Below are 18244 nucleotides of genomic sequence, written 5' to 3' on the forward strand. Positions count from 1 at the left end.
CAGTGTCGACAAAGGTGTGTACTCTGAAATGTCAACAACTGTCACACCGTATCTCCACTGATGAAAAATGAAAAAAATCGATTGAAACATTGTGACCATCGCTGGTAACACAATATCGAACTAAATAATACTGAAACTTTTCTACATATGTTATAAAAACATGTTCTATTCAATTAAAGATAAACCCTGTTATCTGCCAACCTACTATGGAAAACTTTAATCCCTTCCACCGAAAATCCAGATAGTTACTGTTTCTGTCGAGAACCAGGAAACACTAACATCTAACGACAAAATGGTAACAAGAACACAAAGTAACATTACATTTTCTACTCCACTTACCTCCGTTTTCCTTACAAATGGCAATCGTGTATGAATCCCTTTCTGCCAAATTAATTGAATGCATCCAATTTCGGAACTTGGAAGAGTCTCTTTGACACTTGCGTGAGCCACTCTCTTGTCCAACCGGGAAGGGCATTCTCTCACGTCCCACCCCTTCTTGCCCAACTCGCCAATGATAATCGCTCTCTCGTTTCGCTCAATGGGCACACTTTCAGATTGATTGACACACGCAGGTGAAAAGAGTGGGTATACAAAATATACCACACGCAATGCTTTTCCGATGATGTGGTGCAACCTGACACTATGATGACATTGGCAGATGTCAGGATCTACTTTTTGTTTCTCACACATCACCTGACTCTGGTTGGCACACACAAACAAAATCAGATATTACATTGTTTATTCCTTGCATATTAAGACTGTACAGAAATTAATAAAACTTGGAATTAAATGTGACCTAAGCAGCATCAAAAGCCATGTCCATTGCCTCACAGGTTTGGTTTCTCCACAGGTCTAGGATCAGCAGATTGGTGTTAAGATGATGCTTCACACACACACACACACACACACACTGCAGGTCTCCAGACCGACTGACTCAGGATCCGAGAATGACAGAGATCCTCTGATACACCAGGCAGCACATCAGTTTCCCAAGCCTCCAGACAGGAATATAGAACTGCATCATGGGCACTAAGAGGAGCAAATCCACATACCAGGGCCATATAGTACAACATGTAAACAATAACATACTACACAGTCCTACATATTTGGTAGAATATTTTACAGGTAACATGTAGCTGAAAGGAAATTATGTTGTCAGTAAACAGTTTGGCAAACGTCTTCTATTTTAGAGTCAAACTTTGTACAGTATCTAATGACAAGACTCATACTTACACCGCTTCACACGCTGTGTTTAACATCTTAGCTGGTGAGAGAAAAACAGAAGAGAAAGAGTGAAAAGGAGGAAGAGAGAAACACATCCAGAGACAAGCAGGAAAGAGAACCTCACCCTCGTGCCTCTCTCTCCCTCTCGTAGTGTCTCAGTCAGTCAGTCCAGTATCTCCTTGATGCACCAGCAGCAGAGTACGAAGTAGAGGCACTCCTTGAGGGACTGGATGAAGCCGTAGGCAATGTTCCCACCAAGGAAGTTCTTCCCTCTGCCTAGGCCCATGGCCATGTCACGCAGGTTCTGCCCGAGGGAGGAGGGCATGGCCTGGGGGAGAGGACGCTGGGGGTGCATGGCTCTGTGGCACTGCTCCACACGGAGGACAGGAGGAAGAAATGATAGAAATGAGAGATGAGAGGAATAGGGGTCAGGTCAATCCCAGAGGAGTAGAGGAGGATGGAGGAAAGGAAGAGGAGAAGACCAGGGTTGGACTGGGTGGTAGTGGACAGAGAGCTCCTGTCCAGAGAGCTCCTCCTATAGTGACATCAACACTACCAACACCAGGGAGTGTTCTCTCAGCTCCTGATCTTTCTCTATTCTATTCTTCTACCCTCTGGAACACAGACACATCAGTCACCCTTGGTTATGAAACATTCTGTTTACTGGCTCTGGGTGTATTCTGCACCCCACCACCCCCTCTCTCCCTCCCTCCAGCTCGCTCTCTGCATCTCTAGGGTTCTTGCCAGTCTGGAACAGTCTCTCCCTACGTAAAGCATAATCTATCCACCACACCTACAGTACACCCCTCAGGATAGTTCCAGTATCACGTGCTCAATGCAGCTCTACTGTAAAAGCTCACAATATGCCTCCTCTCTTTGTCCAGGACTGTGTGACTGTCTATTGTTTCTCTCATCTGGTAATATGTGTTTTGTGTTCTGAACAGGTTGAAATAATAAATATTCTGATTTCTATATTGTTGGATGACTGCGTCGTGGTCATCGTCCAGGTTGAAATAATTCTGAGAATGGCAGCTATAGGACATGTTATCACCAGAGGTCTGAATATAGAACATTTGCTGACATGGACCCTGCACCAATGCATATTCTCTAACTCCAGACCCTACTGTACACCTTGGCACTTAATGTAGAGGCACAACTAGCCTCTACCTCCCCCCTGTGGTAACTCAACTAGCCTCTACCTCTCCCCTGTGGTAAATCAACTAGCCTCTACCTATCCCTGTGGAAACTCAACTAGCCTCTACCTCCCCCCTGTGGTAACTCAACTAGCCTCTACCTCCCCCCTGTGGTAACTCAACTAGCCTCTACCCCCCCCTGTGGTAACTCAACTAGCCTCTACCCCCCTGTGGTAACTCAACTAGCCTCTACCTCTCCCCTGTGGTAACTCAACTAGCCTCTACCTCCCCCTGTGGTAACTCAACTAGCCTCTACCTCCCCCGTGGTAACTCAACTAGCCTCTACCTCCCCCCAGTGGTAACTCAACTAGCCTCTACCTCTCCCTGTGGTAACTCAACTAGCCTCTACCTCCCCCCTGTGGTAACTCAACTAGCCTTTACCTCTCCCTGTGGTAACTCAACTAGCCTCTACCTCCCCCCTGTGGTAACTCAACTAGCCTCTACCTCTCCCTGTGGTAACTCAGGTAACTTCTTCCTGCCCGATCCTGTCTCTTTCCTTGTCCTATCATAATCTCCTTAGTCATCTCCTCAAAGTGTAGAACTTCAATTAAAACAATATATCGTCCTCACCTGTATTTAGCAGAATAAATAAGTAAAGGGGATATGTTCTATTTAATAGTTATGAATCAACATTTAAGAAAACACATCACAGGAGACCAAAGTGTAAATCCAGAAACTGCATTTTAAAGCCAAACTCACCAGGAAAGATTCATGATATATGCATTTATATGCAATCTGTGATTTCAGATACAGGTGTAAACAGATGTATTTCCCCCAAAAGAACAAGAGTATTACAACAGAACTGTAAAAAGTAAAAAATTAAATCAATTTTTTGAAGGCTAATTGAAAATAACCCTTTGGCTTTCAAAACTCAAATGAAAAAGTACATCAAAACAACAATATAGAAACTGTAAAAAATTATTTCCATGCAACAAAGGCAACTGTGATGAACAAAGACAACGCTAGAATGCTTCACAAATTATGTAGAGGATAGATGATTCCTTTTACACACACACCTTGGGGCTTGTTTACTTGTTTTCTTGTTGCCTATCCAGGACCTATAGTCACTTAAACAGTCTGTGTCTAACAGTCTGTGTGTTTGTGACAGAATGAAGCAAAGGCCTCACACACAGAGCACAAGTGCCACCATGTAAGAACTACACAACCCCCTACACTCCCAACCATAAACTCTGATCATCCACACATCCTCTCTCACAACACACACACAAGCACGATGAGAAAGATGAATAAACAATTACCTGTCCAGGCTCAAAGAGCCCTTTCTCATGACTAGAGTTGCAAAATTCAGATAACTTTCCCCAAATTCCCCAGTTTCCCAGAAATCCTGGTTAAACTAGTCCTAGAATTACACAAGCGAATAAACAGGAATTCCGTGAATCCTCCAACCAGGATTTCTGGAAAACCACAGGATTTTGCAACCCTACTGATGAGACAGAAATATTTTGTACAGCAGGTGGCAGATCCCAGTTTACTCTTCACTTCCACATTTACAGTTTGGTTTCAGCCTCCCTCAAAAACCTGGACATGGTTCATTGGCTCGAATCAAAATGAATTGGATTCAGAGAGAAAAGTATTCCGTGGGTATTACATGTGAAATACAGTATCTGGTTCTGTCCCACCCATGTTATTAATAACATCTAAACAATAAAGACTAATTTCAGAACAAATAACTCAAACCAACCAATCAGATCTGATGTTATTTACAGGTGGAGTGGAAATCCCTCCAATGAGAGCTGCGACATCAAGCAACCGTGACAACAACAAGTGACAACAGGAAGTAAGAATGAATGTGCAATAGAGGAGCGGATTGGCATCACTGGACCTGGGTGGTGAGAGTCAGTGTCCTTTTGCAGAGTCTTTGATGGACTGAGAGACCATGTGACAGGATCCAACGGTCCACTACATTTGGATTAAGTACATCAACTGACTGTACAATAAGCACAGTACATTAGGTGACAGACTGCACTGGAGTGAGGTGACTGCATCGAAGAAACAAGGCACGAGTAAGATACAAAACATATCATGAAGAGAAGGAGGGAGAGGATGATTCCTCCACGTTCTCTCCCTCTACAGTCTTCTAATTCCAAGGAAAACAACACGTCAAAGTCCAACGTCTGACCAACGTTCGCCAAACTCCCAGATTTTGTTGTGAACAACACTGCAGTTTTCCCAGCAGTGAGCTGAGAATAAACACATCATGCACTAATGCTTACGCTAATGCTAACACTAAAAGCTAATCTCCTGACCAAGTGTTGCAGCACATTTGGGAGGAGATAAAATCTATGCTTTGAATGCTCTGGACCGAATGCTTTCAGCATTAAACACACTTCATCCAGTATGCCCCCCAACCTCTCCACCCCCACCCGTCCAGACAGAGACATGGCCATAGATTGTCAAGGCAAGCAGATATTAACAACAAATCCATTGAAAAGCAAGAAAATATTGGCATTAATCCGAACTACGATTCCAACACAGCACCGATTACATTGTGACAGCCGCATTTAGGTTGACTGTGACATCGTCGTAGAATTGGTTTTGAGCTCTTCCAGATGACATTGTGTCTAGGTCTGATGACATCTCTAGATGTGGAACCTCCCCCTGGCCTCCTGCCCCCTCCCAGTCTTCTCTCCATCCCTCTCTATGTAAAGACACTATACTCCCAATGAAAGTACACATGACAGATACAGACTAGCACACTGTATGTTGGTGTAGGAGTCATCTCCATGGTTTCTGCTGCCCCAGTCCAACCAAGCCCACTTTCTTTGTCATGATCAGGACAGAAAGGTAAGACCAGTCCCATGCAGACAGACAGGGAGACCAGTCCCATGCAGACAGACAGGGAGACCAGTCCCATGCAGACAGACAGGTAAGACCAGTCCCATGCAGACAGACAGGTAAGACCAGTCCCATGCAGACAGACAGGTAAGACCAGTCCCATGCAGACAGACAGGGAGACCAGTCCCATGCAGACATCAGACAGACAGGGAGACCAGTCCCATGCAGACAGACAGGGAGACCAGTCCCATGCAGACAGACAGGTTGATGTCGGACATCCTTTTATCAAACTCCACCTTCGGAGGCCGGAAAGAAACCTTGTCAATATTTGGACAGACGGAGACAATGGTTGTTGGTATAGCAACCACCTTTTTGCATACAGAGACGTCCTCCGTGACATCATCAGGTATCACTCAGGGTCAATGGTCAAAGACGAAAGGTATTTTATTGGAAGTGGCTTGATGGTAAGCGAGGGCCCTGATTGGTGTGGACACAAAAATGTCAATGAATATTAACAGGAGGCCTGATCTCAGTCATGATTGGTTATTCACTGATATTTGATTGGAGGATCCATGTCTGAGCTCTCTGATGAGTCCAATCATCAGACAAGTCTTTGGAGTGCTTCTGTGACGGTGAGAGAAACTGTTTCCTCTGCCATGTCTGGATCAAGACTTCTCCCCCCATCCCTCCATTCCTTTCTCTACGTTTCACTCCTCCCCTCCAAGGTGCATAGTCCTTTACTATGATATAATCATTTCTGAATGAATGACATGATTTAATTAATAATGCTCAATTTTTTTTACTAAATTGTATTAATTTCTGTCCCGATGAGAAGGAAAATAAAGTGTTCCTAGGTGTTACTCCCACGTTCTTTGGAGGGATGGAGGGAGTGGACCTCGATGACGGAAGGATGAACAGAAGGAGGGATCACGGAGGTAACAGTGAGTCGTCCAGGAGGAGAGAAGGGTGTGAGGAAAAGCAGAGAGCAAATGATTTTGGCAGAAAGAGTGATAGAGGTGTTTTTTGGCTTTCCTCAATGTTGTCAGCATTGCTTATGTGTGTAGTGTTCAGGCACTGTGCTCCACTGGTTGTTGCAGACACACCTCACTGCCTGCTGATACGATGGGCAGTCTGTTGTCCATGTGGTAACTGATCAGGTGGCTCACACTCTCAAAGTGGTGGTCTTTGGTACGTACCTGAGTAGTTGGACACACAGACAGACACAAACACACACACACACACACACACACACACACACACACACACACACACACACACACACACACACACACACACACACACACACACACACACACACACACACACACACACACACACACACACACACACACACAGAGAAAGAGAGGGTCACAAAACATATCACGTCACAGCTGATAAGTGGGAAGGCTTCGGGTGGCTCGCTCTAACTCAGACACCTCTCCCTCCCAACTCACCACTCCCTCTGGGTCGACCAGTAGTAGGTGTTTGGGCTGACCACCCTGTTGTCCAGTGAGGACGTACTGTCCAGGGGTGGTGCCTGACTCTCGGACCAGGAAGTCTCCGTCACGGGTCAGCAGTCTCTCAGCCTGCCTGCGACTCAGGCTGCCGTGGAACCAGGCCTCGCACTGCAGCTGTTCCACCAGAGGGGGCGCGCTGAGACCCCCAGACCTGATACACCCAGGAATCATCAAATGGCTCTGAGAGGAGAAGGAGAGAGGGCAGAGCGAGAGAGACGTTTTGAAACCATATGACCAAACCAAATTAATTCTTGATACATTCAGGATAACAATATTCTAATTTCCCCTATGTCCAAACCCAAATGAAAAAACTAATGACTTCTACTGTAGTGTAATTACTGCAATATAGCTGATAACCATTCTAATTAGTCTTATCTGAGATGACTGATAGTGACTGCTATAGACTGCAGGGCCAGTTGATGTATTGTATACAGACTCTAGCTGATAGGGCCAACTGGGACTCACTCATGTCGAACGCATCTCTGTGAGCATTGCCATTGGCTGCAGCTGTTGCGGGGCGGGGTTTATCCACATTGACGTATGAGGGGTCATCACACAGGTCCCGCCCTCCCTCCTTTGCTCCCACTGAAACAACCAATCAGGAGTTTAATCACATAACTGTCTGTCAGTATCACCTGGGAGGTGTTCAGGGATGGGAAACATTTAGAGTAGAACAGCTCTATAGAATATCTGTTCTGTGATGTCACAGATAGAAGAACCCAGATAATTCACAGGATGTTGTTAGGGAATAATCAGAATTGATGGGTAACATAGGTAAGATGTTTTATATTCATCATATGTTTGTAAGTTACTTCTCATCAGAATGTTATTTTTGTATAATACTGTGGCAGGGTTGCAGTATCTGTTCTATGTCAAGACGAAGTTGCAGAGAGGGGAGAGGTCAAGGGATCATCAAGCGTGTATCTCTTGGCTCCACAATGTGTGTGCCAGTCAGTGTGTCTCTGTGATCTTGTCAAGATAGGATGGATTTGATATATGCCTGTTGATATGGAGGATTGGTTTATGGTTCTGAGTTTGAGAAAAGAGACAAAGCTGAACAATGAATTATGCCGATGCTGTCTTATCCTGTGTATCTTTGCTATAAAGGATCCCATTTGCCATTATGTTAGGACTCTCAACTTTTCATTAGAGATACTGAACTGTTGAAAGTCAAAATGCTATTGCAATGTGGAAGGGGCTCTCAGAGAATTCATGGAGAGACACTGAATTTATCTGAGAGTCACAGGATTGTGATAGAGCTGATATAATTAAAGATGGACTTTTATAACTAACTCTGACGTGTGTGTGTGGTTTGCTCCCATGATTTGGTAAATAGAGGAAATTTCCACGACAATGTATAAATCTGAGGCATCTGTTTAGAAATTCTTCTCACCAGCAGATATGGTGATGAGAGGAAGTCCAGTGGGAGGAGATGGAGTTAGATGAAACCTACTACAACTACTAAGGACATGGTGATGAGAGAAGGTCTAGTGGGAGGAGATGGAGTTAGATGAAACCTACTACAACTACTAAGGACATGGTGATGAGAGAAGGTCTAGTGGGAGGAGATGGAGTTAGATGAAACCTACTACAACTACTAAGGACATGGTGATGAGAGAAGGTCTAGTGGGAGGAGATGGAGTTAGATGAAACCTACTACAACTACTAAGGACATGGTGATGAGAGAAGGTCTAGTGGGAGGAGATGGAGTTAGATGAAACCTACTACAACTACTAAGGACATGGTGATGAGAGAAGGTCTAGTGGGAGGAGATGGAGTTAGATGAAACCTACTACAACTACTAAGGACATGGTGATGAGAGAAGGTCTAGTGGGAGGAGATGGAGTTAGATGAAACCTACTACAACTACTAAGGACATGGTGATGAGAGAAGGTCTAGTGGGAGGAGATTGAGTTAGATGAAACCTACTACAACTACTAAGGACATGGTGATGAGAGAAGGTCTAGTGGGAGGAGATGGAGTTAGATGAAACCTACTACAACTACTAAGGACATGGTGATGAGAGAAGGTCTAGTGGGAGGAGATGGAGTTAGATGAAACCTACTACAACTACTAAGGACATGGTGATGAGAGAAGGTCTAGTGGGAGGAGATGGAGTTAGATGAAACCTACTACAGCTACTAAGGACATGGTGACCTCTAGTGGACAACCAGAGACTTACACAACCAGAGACTTTTTTATTTGACCTTTATTTAACTACGCAAGTAAGTTAAGAACAAATTCTTATTTTCAATGACGGCCTCGGAACAGTGGGTTAACTGCCTGTTCAGTGGCAAAACGACAGATTTGTACCTTGTCAGCTTGGGGATTTGAACTTGCAACCTTCCGGTTACTAGTCCAACGCTCTTACCACTAGGCTACCCTGCCTCCCCTATTTAAATATTCGTCACAGACGGATCGGGTGATTTCAGTAGAGCGAGTCGACAAAGACATACAAGCGTAAATATGTACATTGTATTTCTAAATCTGAATGAGCGGGTGTTAAATATCCATATTTACGATGAGCGTATTATTCAACTGCATGTACGATAGATTAATTGCTCTGTCTCTCTTTCTCCCGCTCTTTCTTTCCCCAGCCATTTCACTGTGTGACCAGCCGTCATATCGGGTTAGTCCACTAGGGACTTTTCATTGCATTATGTTAGAAATCAAAGTATAATCTGTCCTGTGTGTTTATGTCATTCTGTGTGATTATTTAGTTAGTCAGTAAATAAATAATTAAAACAATTTGTGTATCACTGAATCATCATGCAGACTAGGGTTGGTGCAGATTTAAGTCAACGATGTTCAGAATGAGACTGATAGGAGGTAATAATAATTCATGGATGACTAATATGATAAAGGTATATTCAGATATCCTTCAGTCAATTCGGGGAAATGGTAACTCATTAAACAAACTTATTCTGTGGTGCCCAAGATTGCTAATGAGTTAATTGTTACATCATTAATTTAATCACATGCTCATTTAAACGTAGTAAATTGATTTGATTAAATAATTGTCATAGCATTAATAGTATTCACGTCACAACACCCCTATGGGAACACAGAGACCAGTTGAAACACACACTGTCCGAGAGCAACACACACTGTCCTAGAGCAACACGCACTGTCCGAGAGCAACACGCACTGTCCGAGAGCAACACGCACTGTCCGAGAGCAACACGCACTGTCCGGAGAGCAACACGCACTGTCCGAGAGCAACACGCACTGTCCGAGAGCAACACGCACTGTCCTAGAGCAACACGCACTGTCCTAGAGCAACACGCACTGTCCTAGAGCAACACGCACTGTCCGAGAGCAACACGCACTGTCCGAGAGCAACACGCACTGTCCTAGAGCAACACACACTGTCCTAGAGCAACACACACTGTCCTAGAGCAACACACACTGTCCTAGAGCAATACACACTGTCCTAGAGCAATACACACTGTCCTAGAGCAACACACTGTCCGAGAGCAACACACACTGTCCGAGAGCAACACACACACTGTCCGAGAGCAACACACACTGTCAGAGAGCAACACACACTGTCCGAGAGCAACACACACACATGGTCAATCTGACTCATTTCCTCTCACTGTGTCCGTGTCATTCTCTCACTGCAAGTCATTGTATTGTGTCACCTCATATCCTTTAGCTGAGTGAGTGTGTGTGTGTGTGTGTGTGTGTGTGATGGCTCACTTGGTAGAGGGGGAAGCGGCTGCTTGTGAATATCATTCTGACCCGGCTGTCCATAGGGCTGAAAAGACACACACACACAAGAAGCAATTAAGATACAGATGGAAAAACATACATTGCACTGACCAACTGATGACACACACACACACACACACACACACACACACACACACACACACACACACACACACACACACACACACACACACACACACACACACACACACACACACACACACACACACACACACACACACACACACACACACACACACACTGTGAGGTAAATAAGGTGAGCGCCAGAGAGAGTGGAAGACTAAGGCCTGCTGTGATGTGAGAGTGAGACTGGGTCAGATGATTAGCCTACATACTGAACTGCCCTCTCTCTCCTGGAGCTGCAGTCTGGATTCAATACAATTGACTAACAATTACTTGATGTGTGTGTATGTATATATCTCACCAGCGTAGCCCCAGGGCGGGCCCTCATGTCCACCAGTCCCCCAGGAGGAGGTTGTTTCCGGGGAAGTTATTATAGTACGGAACATCTGCAGGGGGCGGTGCTCCCTCATCTTCCTCTTCCTCCCACGCTGAGCCATCAAACGGAGCCATCCTGGAGAAAGGGGAGAGGAGTCAGAACTCAGGAGTGACACACACACACACACACACACACACACACACACACACACACACACACACACACACACACACACACACACACACACACACACACACACACACACACACACACACACACACACACACCTGTCATGGGGGGTGACCAGTTTGGGGGTTCTTCAGGTACTGTTTGAAGCGTAGTTCGAAGGCCTGCCCTATGGTACTGATGACTTCCTGGGCCAAGCCCTCCGAACACTCCAGGATATGACACGCTGGACAGAAAGGAAGCAGAGAGGAGGGTAAACAACAGAGGTAAGGAAACAGAATATTGGCACTGCCTCGCTGTCCAAAGAAAGGTACTGAACAGGGATCTGATATGCTGCTGGATAAATATATTGAGTTTGTGTTTATTTTTACAGGGACAGTGCACATTAATCAATGTTTCAGTAAAAGTGCCGGTTTTAGCCAGCTGGCTAATTTTCAACTGCAGTCCCTGGGCAGGTTATTAAAAACAATTACAACATAGACAATCAATGAGCAGTGAGCACACGCAGAATAATATAGGACAAGCAACATGTAGCATGCAGACAAAGCAATAGCACAAAAGCAACCAAACAAAATACATAAAAGCAACAAAGTGGAGGGATGCCATTGATGTAAGGTACTGAACAAGGACTGGATGTTCTGCTGGATAAATCTACTGGAGGGATGCCATTGATGTAAGGTACTGAACAAGGACTGGATGTTCTGCTGGATAAATCTACTGGAGGGATGACATTGATGTAAGGTACTGAACAAGGACTGGATGTTCTGCTGGATAAATCTACTGGAGGGATGACATTGATGTAAGGTACTGAACAAGGACTGGATGTTCTGCTGGATAAATCTACTGGAGGGATGACATTGATGTAAGGTACTGAACAAGGACTGGATGTTCTGCTGGATAAATCTACTGGAGGGATGACATTGATGTAAGGTACTGAACAAGGACTGGATGTTCTGCTGGATAAATCTACTGGAGGGATGACATTGATGTAAGGTACTGAACAAGGACTGGATGTTCTGCTGGATAAATCTACTGGAGGGATGACATTGATGTAAGGTACTGAACAAGGACTGGATGTTCTGCTGGATAAATCTACTGGAGGGATGACATTGATGTAAGGTACTGAACAAGGACCGGATGTGCTGCTGGATAAATCTATTGGAGGGATGACATTGATGTAAGGTGAGGAACAAGGACCGGATGTGCTGCTGGATAAATCTATTGGAGGGATGACATTGATGTAAGGTACTGAACAAGGACCGGATGTGCTGCTGGATAAATCTATTGGAGGGATGACATTGATGTAAGGTACTGAACAAGGACCGGATGTGCTGCTGGATAAATCTATTGATTGATGTGTAAGGTATTGAACAAGGACCGGATGTGCTGCTGGATAAATCTATTGGAGGGATGACATTGATGTAAGGTACTGAACAAGGACCGGATGTGCTGCTGGATAAATCTATTGGAGGGATGACATTGATGTAAGGTACTGAACAAGGACCGGATGTGCTGCTGGATAAATCTATTGATGTAAGGTATTGAACAAGGACCGGATGTGCTGCTGGATAAATCTATTGGAGGGATGACATTGATGTAAAGTACTGAACAAGGACCGGATGCGCTGCTGGATAAATCTATTGGAGGGATGACATTGATGTAAGGTATTGAACAAGGACCGGATGTGCTGCTGGATAAATCTATTGGAGGGATGACATTGATGTAAGGTACTGAACAAGGACTGGATGCGCTGCTGGATAAATCTATTGAGGGATGGCATTGAGTCTCACCTCTCTGGTTGACTGGGTCTTTGGCCACGTATGCTACATACTCTGCTGTGTCCTGAGGGAGAGAAAAGAGAAGAGGGGGATGGGGAGGAGGAAGAGAGGGTGGGAGGGGTAAATGAGAGGGAAATATGAAGAGGAGGGTGAGGAGAAAAGGGGAGAGTGGGTGAGTTGGAAGAGAGAAGGAAGCAAAGACATTTAGTCGGAAGAGCTATTAACACACAATGATCTAGAGGAGGAAGAGGAAGAGCTATTAACACACAATGATCTAGAGGAGGAAGAGGAAGAGCTACTAACACACCATGATCTAGAGGAGGAAGAGCTATAACACACAATGATCTAGAGGAGGAAGAGAAAGAGCTATTAACACACAATGATCTAGAGGAGGAAGAGAAAGAGCTACTAACACACCATGATCTAGAGGAGGAAGAGAAAGAGCTATTAACACACAATGATCTAGAGGAGGAAGAGCTATTAACACACAATGATCTAGAGGAGGAAGAGGAAGAGCTATTAACACACAATGATCTAGAGGAGGAAGAGCTATAACAGACAATGATCTAGAGGAGGAAGAGAAAGAGCTATTAACACACAATGATCTAGAGGAGGAAGAGAAAGAGCTATTAACACACCATGATCTAGAGAGGAAGAAAAGGAAGAGCTATTAAAACACAATGAACTAGAGAGGAAGAAGAGAGTAGGAGGAAGAGAAAGAGCTATTAAAACACAATGAACTAGAGAGGAAGAGGAAGAGCTATTAACACACCATGATCTAGAGAGGAGGAAGAGGAAGAGCTACTAACACACCATGATCTAGAGATGAGGAAGAGGAAGAGCTACTAACACACAATGATCTAGACAGGAGGAAGAGGAAGAGCTATTAACACACCATGATCTAGAGGAGGAAGAGGAAGAGCTATTAACACACAATGATCTAGAGGAGGAAGAGGAAGAGCAATTAACACACCATGATCTAGAGAGGAAGAAGAGGAAGAGCTATTAAAACACAATGAACTAGAGAGGAAGAAGAGAGGAGGAGGAAGAGATGAGGAGGAAGTGCTGGAAGAGAAAGAATACATGTCTGAGGAAGAGAGGCAGGGAGTTCCACTGACGTTGATGAAGACAAAGGAAGGAGGAAAAGAGGAAAGGAGCTATGGAATACAGAGAGAGATGGATAGAGGAAAAGATGGACGGAGCAAGACGGAGAGGCAGCGTGACAGGGATAGCGGAGTAGATGGATGGACAGAGTGAAGCAGGAGAGAGAGAGAGAGAGAGAGAGAGAGAGAGAGAGAGAGAGAGAGAGAGAGAGAGAGGCATAGAGGAGTAGATGGGTGGACAGAGTGAAGCAGGGAGAAAGAGAGAGAGAGAGAGGCATAGAGGAGTAGATGGGTGGACAGAGTGAAGCAGGGAGAGAGAGAGAGAGAGAGAGAGAGAGAGAGAGGCATAGAGGAGTAGATGGGTGGACAGAGTGAAGCAGAGAGAGAGGAGAGAGAGAGAGAGAAGCAGAGAGAGAGAGAGAGAGGCATAGAGGAGTAGATGGGTGGACAGAGTGAAGCAGGGAGAGAGAGAGGCATAGAGGAGTAGATGGGTGGACAGAGTGAAGCAGGGAGAGAGAGAGAGAGAGAGAGGCATAGAGGAGTAGATGGGTGGACAGAGTGAAGCAGAGAGAGAGAGAGAGAGAGAGAGAGAGGCATAGAGGAGTAGATGGGTGGACAGAGTGAAGCAGAGAGAGAGAGAGAGAGAGAGAGAGAGAGAGAGAGAGAGAGAGAGAGAGAGAGGCATAGAGGAGTAGATGGGTGGACAGAGTGAAGCAGGGAGAGAGAGAGAGGCATAGAGGAGTAGATGGGTGGTCAGAGTTAAGCAGGAGAGAGAGAGAGAGAGAGAGGCATAGGAGTAGATGGGTGCTCAGAGTGAAGCAGGAGAGAGAGAGAGAGAGAGAGGCATAGAGGAGTAGATGGGTGGACAGAGTGAAGCAGGGAGAGAGAGAGAGAGAGAGAGGCATAGAGGAGTAGATGGGTGGACAGAGTGAAGCAGGGAGAGAGAGAGAGAGAGAGAGAGAGAGAGAGAGAGAGAGAGAGAGAGAGAGAGAGAGAGAGGCATAGAGGAGTAGATGGGTGGACAGAGTGAAAGCAGGGAGAGAGAGTGAAGCAGGGAGAGAGAGAGAGAGGCATAGAGGAGTAGATGGGTGGACAGAGTGAAGCAGGAGAGAGGAGAGAGAGAGAGAGAGAGAGAGAGAGAGAGGCATAGAGGAGTAGATGGGTGGACAGAGTGAATCAGAGAGAGAGAGAGAGAGAGAGATGGGTGGAGAGAGAGAGAGAGAGAGAGAGAGGCACAGAGGAGTAGATGGGTGGACAGAGTGAAGCAGGCAGAGAGAGAGAGAGAGAGGCATAGAGGAGTAGATGGGTGGACAGAGTGAAGCAGGAGAGAGACAGAGAGAGAGAGAGAGAGAGAGAGACAGAGAGTGAAGCAGGAGAGAGAGAGAGGCATAGGAGTAGATGGGTGGACAGAGTGAAGCAGGGAGAGAGAGGTGGACAGAGAGAGAGGCATAGGAGTAGAGAGAAGCGCGAGAGAGAGAGGCATAGAGGAGTAGATGGGTGGACAGAGTGAAGCAGGGGAGAGAGAGAGAGAGAGAGAGAGGCATAGAGGAGTAGATGGGTGGACAGAGTGAATCAGAGAGAGAGAGAGAGAGAGAGAGAGAGAGAGAGAGAGAGAGAGAGGCATAGAGGAGTAGATGGGTGGACAGAGTGAAGCAGGGAGAGAGAAAGAGAGAGAGGCATAGAGGAGTAGATGGGTGGACAGAGTGAAGCAGGGGAGAGAGAGAGAAGAGAGAGAGAGAGAGAGAGGCATAGAGGAGTAGATGGGTGGACAGAGTGAAGCAGGGAGAGAGAGAGAGAGAGAGAGAGAGAGAGAGAGAGAGAGAGGCATAGAGGAGTAGATGGGTGGACAGAGTGAAGCAGGGAGAGAGAGGCATAGAGGAGTAGATGGGTGGACAGAGTGAAGCAGGGAGAGAGAGAGAGAGAGAGAGAGGCATAGAGGAGTAGATGGGTGGACAGAGTGAAGCAGGGAGAGAGAGAGAGAGAGAGAGAGGCATAGAGGAGTAGATGGGTGGACAGAGTGAAGCAGGGGAGAGAGAGAGAGAGAGAGAGAGAGAGAGAGAGAGAGAGAGAGAGAGAGAGAGAGAGGCATAGAGGAGTAGATGGGTGGACAGAGTGAAGCAGGGAGAGAGAGAGAGGCATAGAGGAGTAGATGGGTGGTCAGAGTTAAGCAGGGAGAGAGAGAGAGAGAGAGGCATAGGAGTAGATGGGGTCAGAGTGAAGCAGGAGAGAGAGAGAGAGAGAGAGAGGCATAGAGGAGTAGATGGGTGGACAGAGTGAGAGAGAGAGAGAGAGAGAGGCATAGAGGAGTAGATGGGTGGACAGAGTGAAGCAGGGAGAGGAGAGAGAGAGAGAGAGAGAGAGAGAGAGAGAGAGTAGATGGGTGGACAGAGTGAAGCAGGGAGAGAGAGAGGCATAGAGGAGTAGATGGGTGGACAGAGTGAAGCAGGGAGAGAGAGTGAAGCAGGGAGAGAGAGAGAGAGAGGCATAGAGGAGTAGATGGGTGGACAGAGTGAAGCAGGGAGAGAGAGAGAGAGAGAGAGAGAGAGAGAGAGAGAGGCATAGAGGAGTAGATGGGTGGACAGAGTGAATCAGGGAGAGAGGAGAGAGAGAGAGAGAGAGAGAGAGAGAGAGAGAGGCACAGAGGAGTAGATGGGTGGACAGAGTGAAGCAGGGAGAGAGAGAGAGAGAGAGGCATAGAGGAGTAGATGGGTGGACAGAGTGAAGCAGGGAGAGAGACAGAGAGAGAGAGAGAGAGAGAGAGAGTGAGAGAGAGAGGCATAGGAGTAGATGGGTGGACAGAGTGAAGAGGAGAGAGAGAGGCAGAGAGATGGGTGGAGAGTGAAGAGAGAGAGGCATAGAGGAGTAGATGGGTGGACAGAGTGAAGCAGGGAGAGAGAGAGAGAGAGGCATAGAGGAGTAGATGGGTGGACAGAGTGAATCAGGGAGAGAGAGAGAGAGAGAGAGAGAGAGAGAGAGAGACAGAGAGGAGAGATGAGAGAGGAGAGAGTGAAGCATAGAGGAGTAGATGGGTGGACAGAGTGAAGCAGGAGAGAGAGAGAGAGAGAGAGAGAGAGAGGCATAGAGGAGTAGATGGGTGGACAGAGTGAAGCAGGGAGAGAGTAGATGGAGAGGACAGGAGTAGAAGAATCAGAGAGAGAGGGAGAGAGAGAGAGAGAGAGAGAGAGAGAGAGAGAGAGAGAGAGAGAGGCATAGAGGAGTAGATGGGTGGACAGAGTGAAGCAGGGAGGAGAGAGAGAGAGAGAGAGAGAGATGGGTGGACAGAGTGAAGAGAGAGAGAGAGGCATAGAGAGTAGATGGGTGGACAGAGTGAAGCAGAGGCATAGGAGTAGATGGGTGCTCAGAGTGAGAGAGAGAGAGAGAGAGAGAGGAGATGGGTGGACAGAGAGAGAGATGAGAGAGAGAGAGAGAGAAGAGAGAGAGAGAGAGAGAGGCATAGAGGAGTAGATGGGTGGACAGAGTGAAGCAGGAGAGAGAGAGAGAGAGAGAGAGAGAGAGGCATAGAGGAGTAGATGAGTGGACAGAGTGAAGCAGAGAGAGAGAGAGAGAGAGAGAGGCATAGAGGTAGATGGGTGGACAGAGTGAAGCAGGGAGAGAGAGAGAGAGAGAGAGAGAGAGATAGAGAGAGGCAGAGGAGTAGATGGAGTGAGACAGAGAGAAGAGAGAGAGAGGCATAGAGGAGTAGATGGGTGGACAGAGTGAAGCAGGGAGAGAGAGAGAGAGAGAGGCATAGAGGAGTAGATGGGTGGACAGAGTGAAGAGAGAGAGAGAGAGAGAGAGAGAGGCATAGAGGAGTAGATGGGTGGACAGAGTGAAGCAGAGGAGAGAGAGAGAGAGAGAGAGAGGCATAGAGGAGTAGATGGGTGGACAGAGTGAAGCAGGGGAGAGAGAGAGAGAGAGAGAGAGAGGCATAGAGGAGTAGATGGGTGGACAGAGTGAAGCAGGGAGAGAGAGAGAGAGAGAGAGAGCGAGAGAGAGAGGCATAGAGGAGTAGATGGGTGGACAGAGTGAATCAGGGAGAGAGAGAGAGAGAGAGAGAGAGAGAGAGAGAGAGGCATAGAGGAGTAGATGGGTGGACAGAGTGAAGCAGGAGAGAGAGAGAGAGAGAGAGAGGCATAGAGGAGTAGATGGGTGGACAGAGTGAAGCAGGAGAGAGAGAGAGAGAGAGAGAGAGAGAGAGAGAGAGAGAGAGAGAGAGAGAGAGAGGCATAGGAGTAGATGGGTGCAGAGTCAGAGTTAAGAGGGAGAGAGAGAG

At 46.4% G+C, this 18244-nt stretch overlaps 1 protein-coding gene and 1 pseudogene across 1 annotated transcript; both read right to left on the reverse strand.

Moving 5' to 3' along the window:
- Positions 1-888: 888 nt before the first annotated feature.
- Positions 889-1853, reverse strand: LOC124005331 (lens epithelial cell protein LEP503-like). The gene is made up of 3 exons (XM_046314471.1): positions 1349-1853; positions 1234-1264; positions 889-1029 (listed from the first exon to the last, which is right to left on the reverse strand). The coding sequence occupies exon 1, from the start codon at positions 1577-1579 to the stop codon at positions 1388-1390; it is 192 nt and encodes a 63-aa protein (XP_046170427.1). The 5' UTR covers positions 1580-1853; the 3' UTR covers positions 889-1029; positions 1234-1264; positions 1349-1387.
- Positions 1854-5639: 3786 nt separating this feature from the next.
- The window catches only part of LOC124005332, a 41993-nt pseudogene continuing 29388 nt past the window's right edge, over positions 5640-18244 (reverse strand).

Source organism: Oncorhynchus gorbuscha, linkage group LG19 (genome assembly GCF_021184085.1).
Source record: "Oncorhynchus gorbuscha isolate QuinsamMale2020 ecotype Even-year linkage group LG19, OgorEven_v1.0, whole genome shotgun sequence".
NCBI lineage: Eukaryota > Metazoa > Chordata > Actinopteri > Salmoniformes > Salmonidae > Oncorhynchus > Oncorhynchus gorbuscha.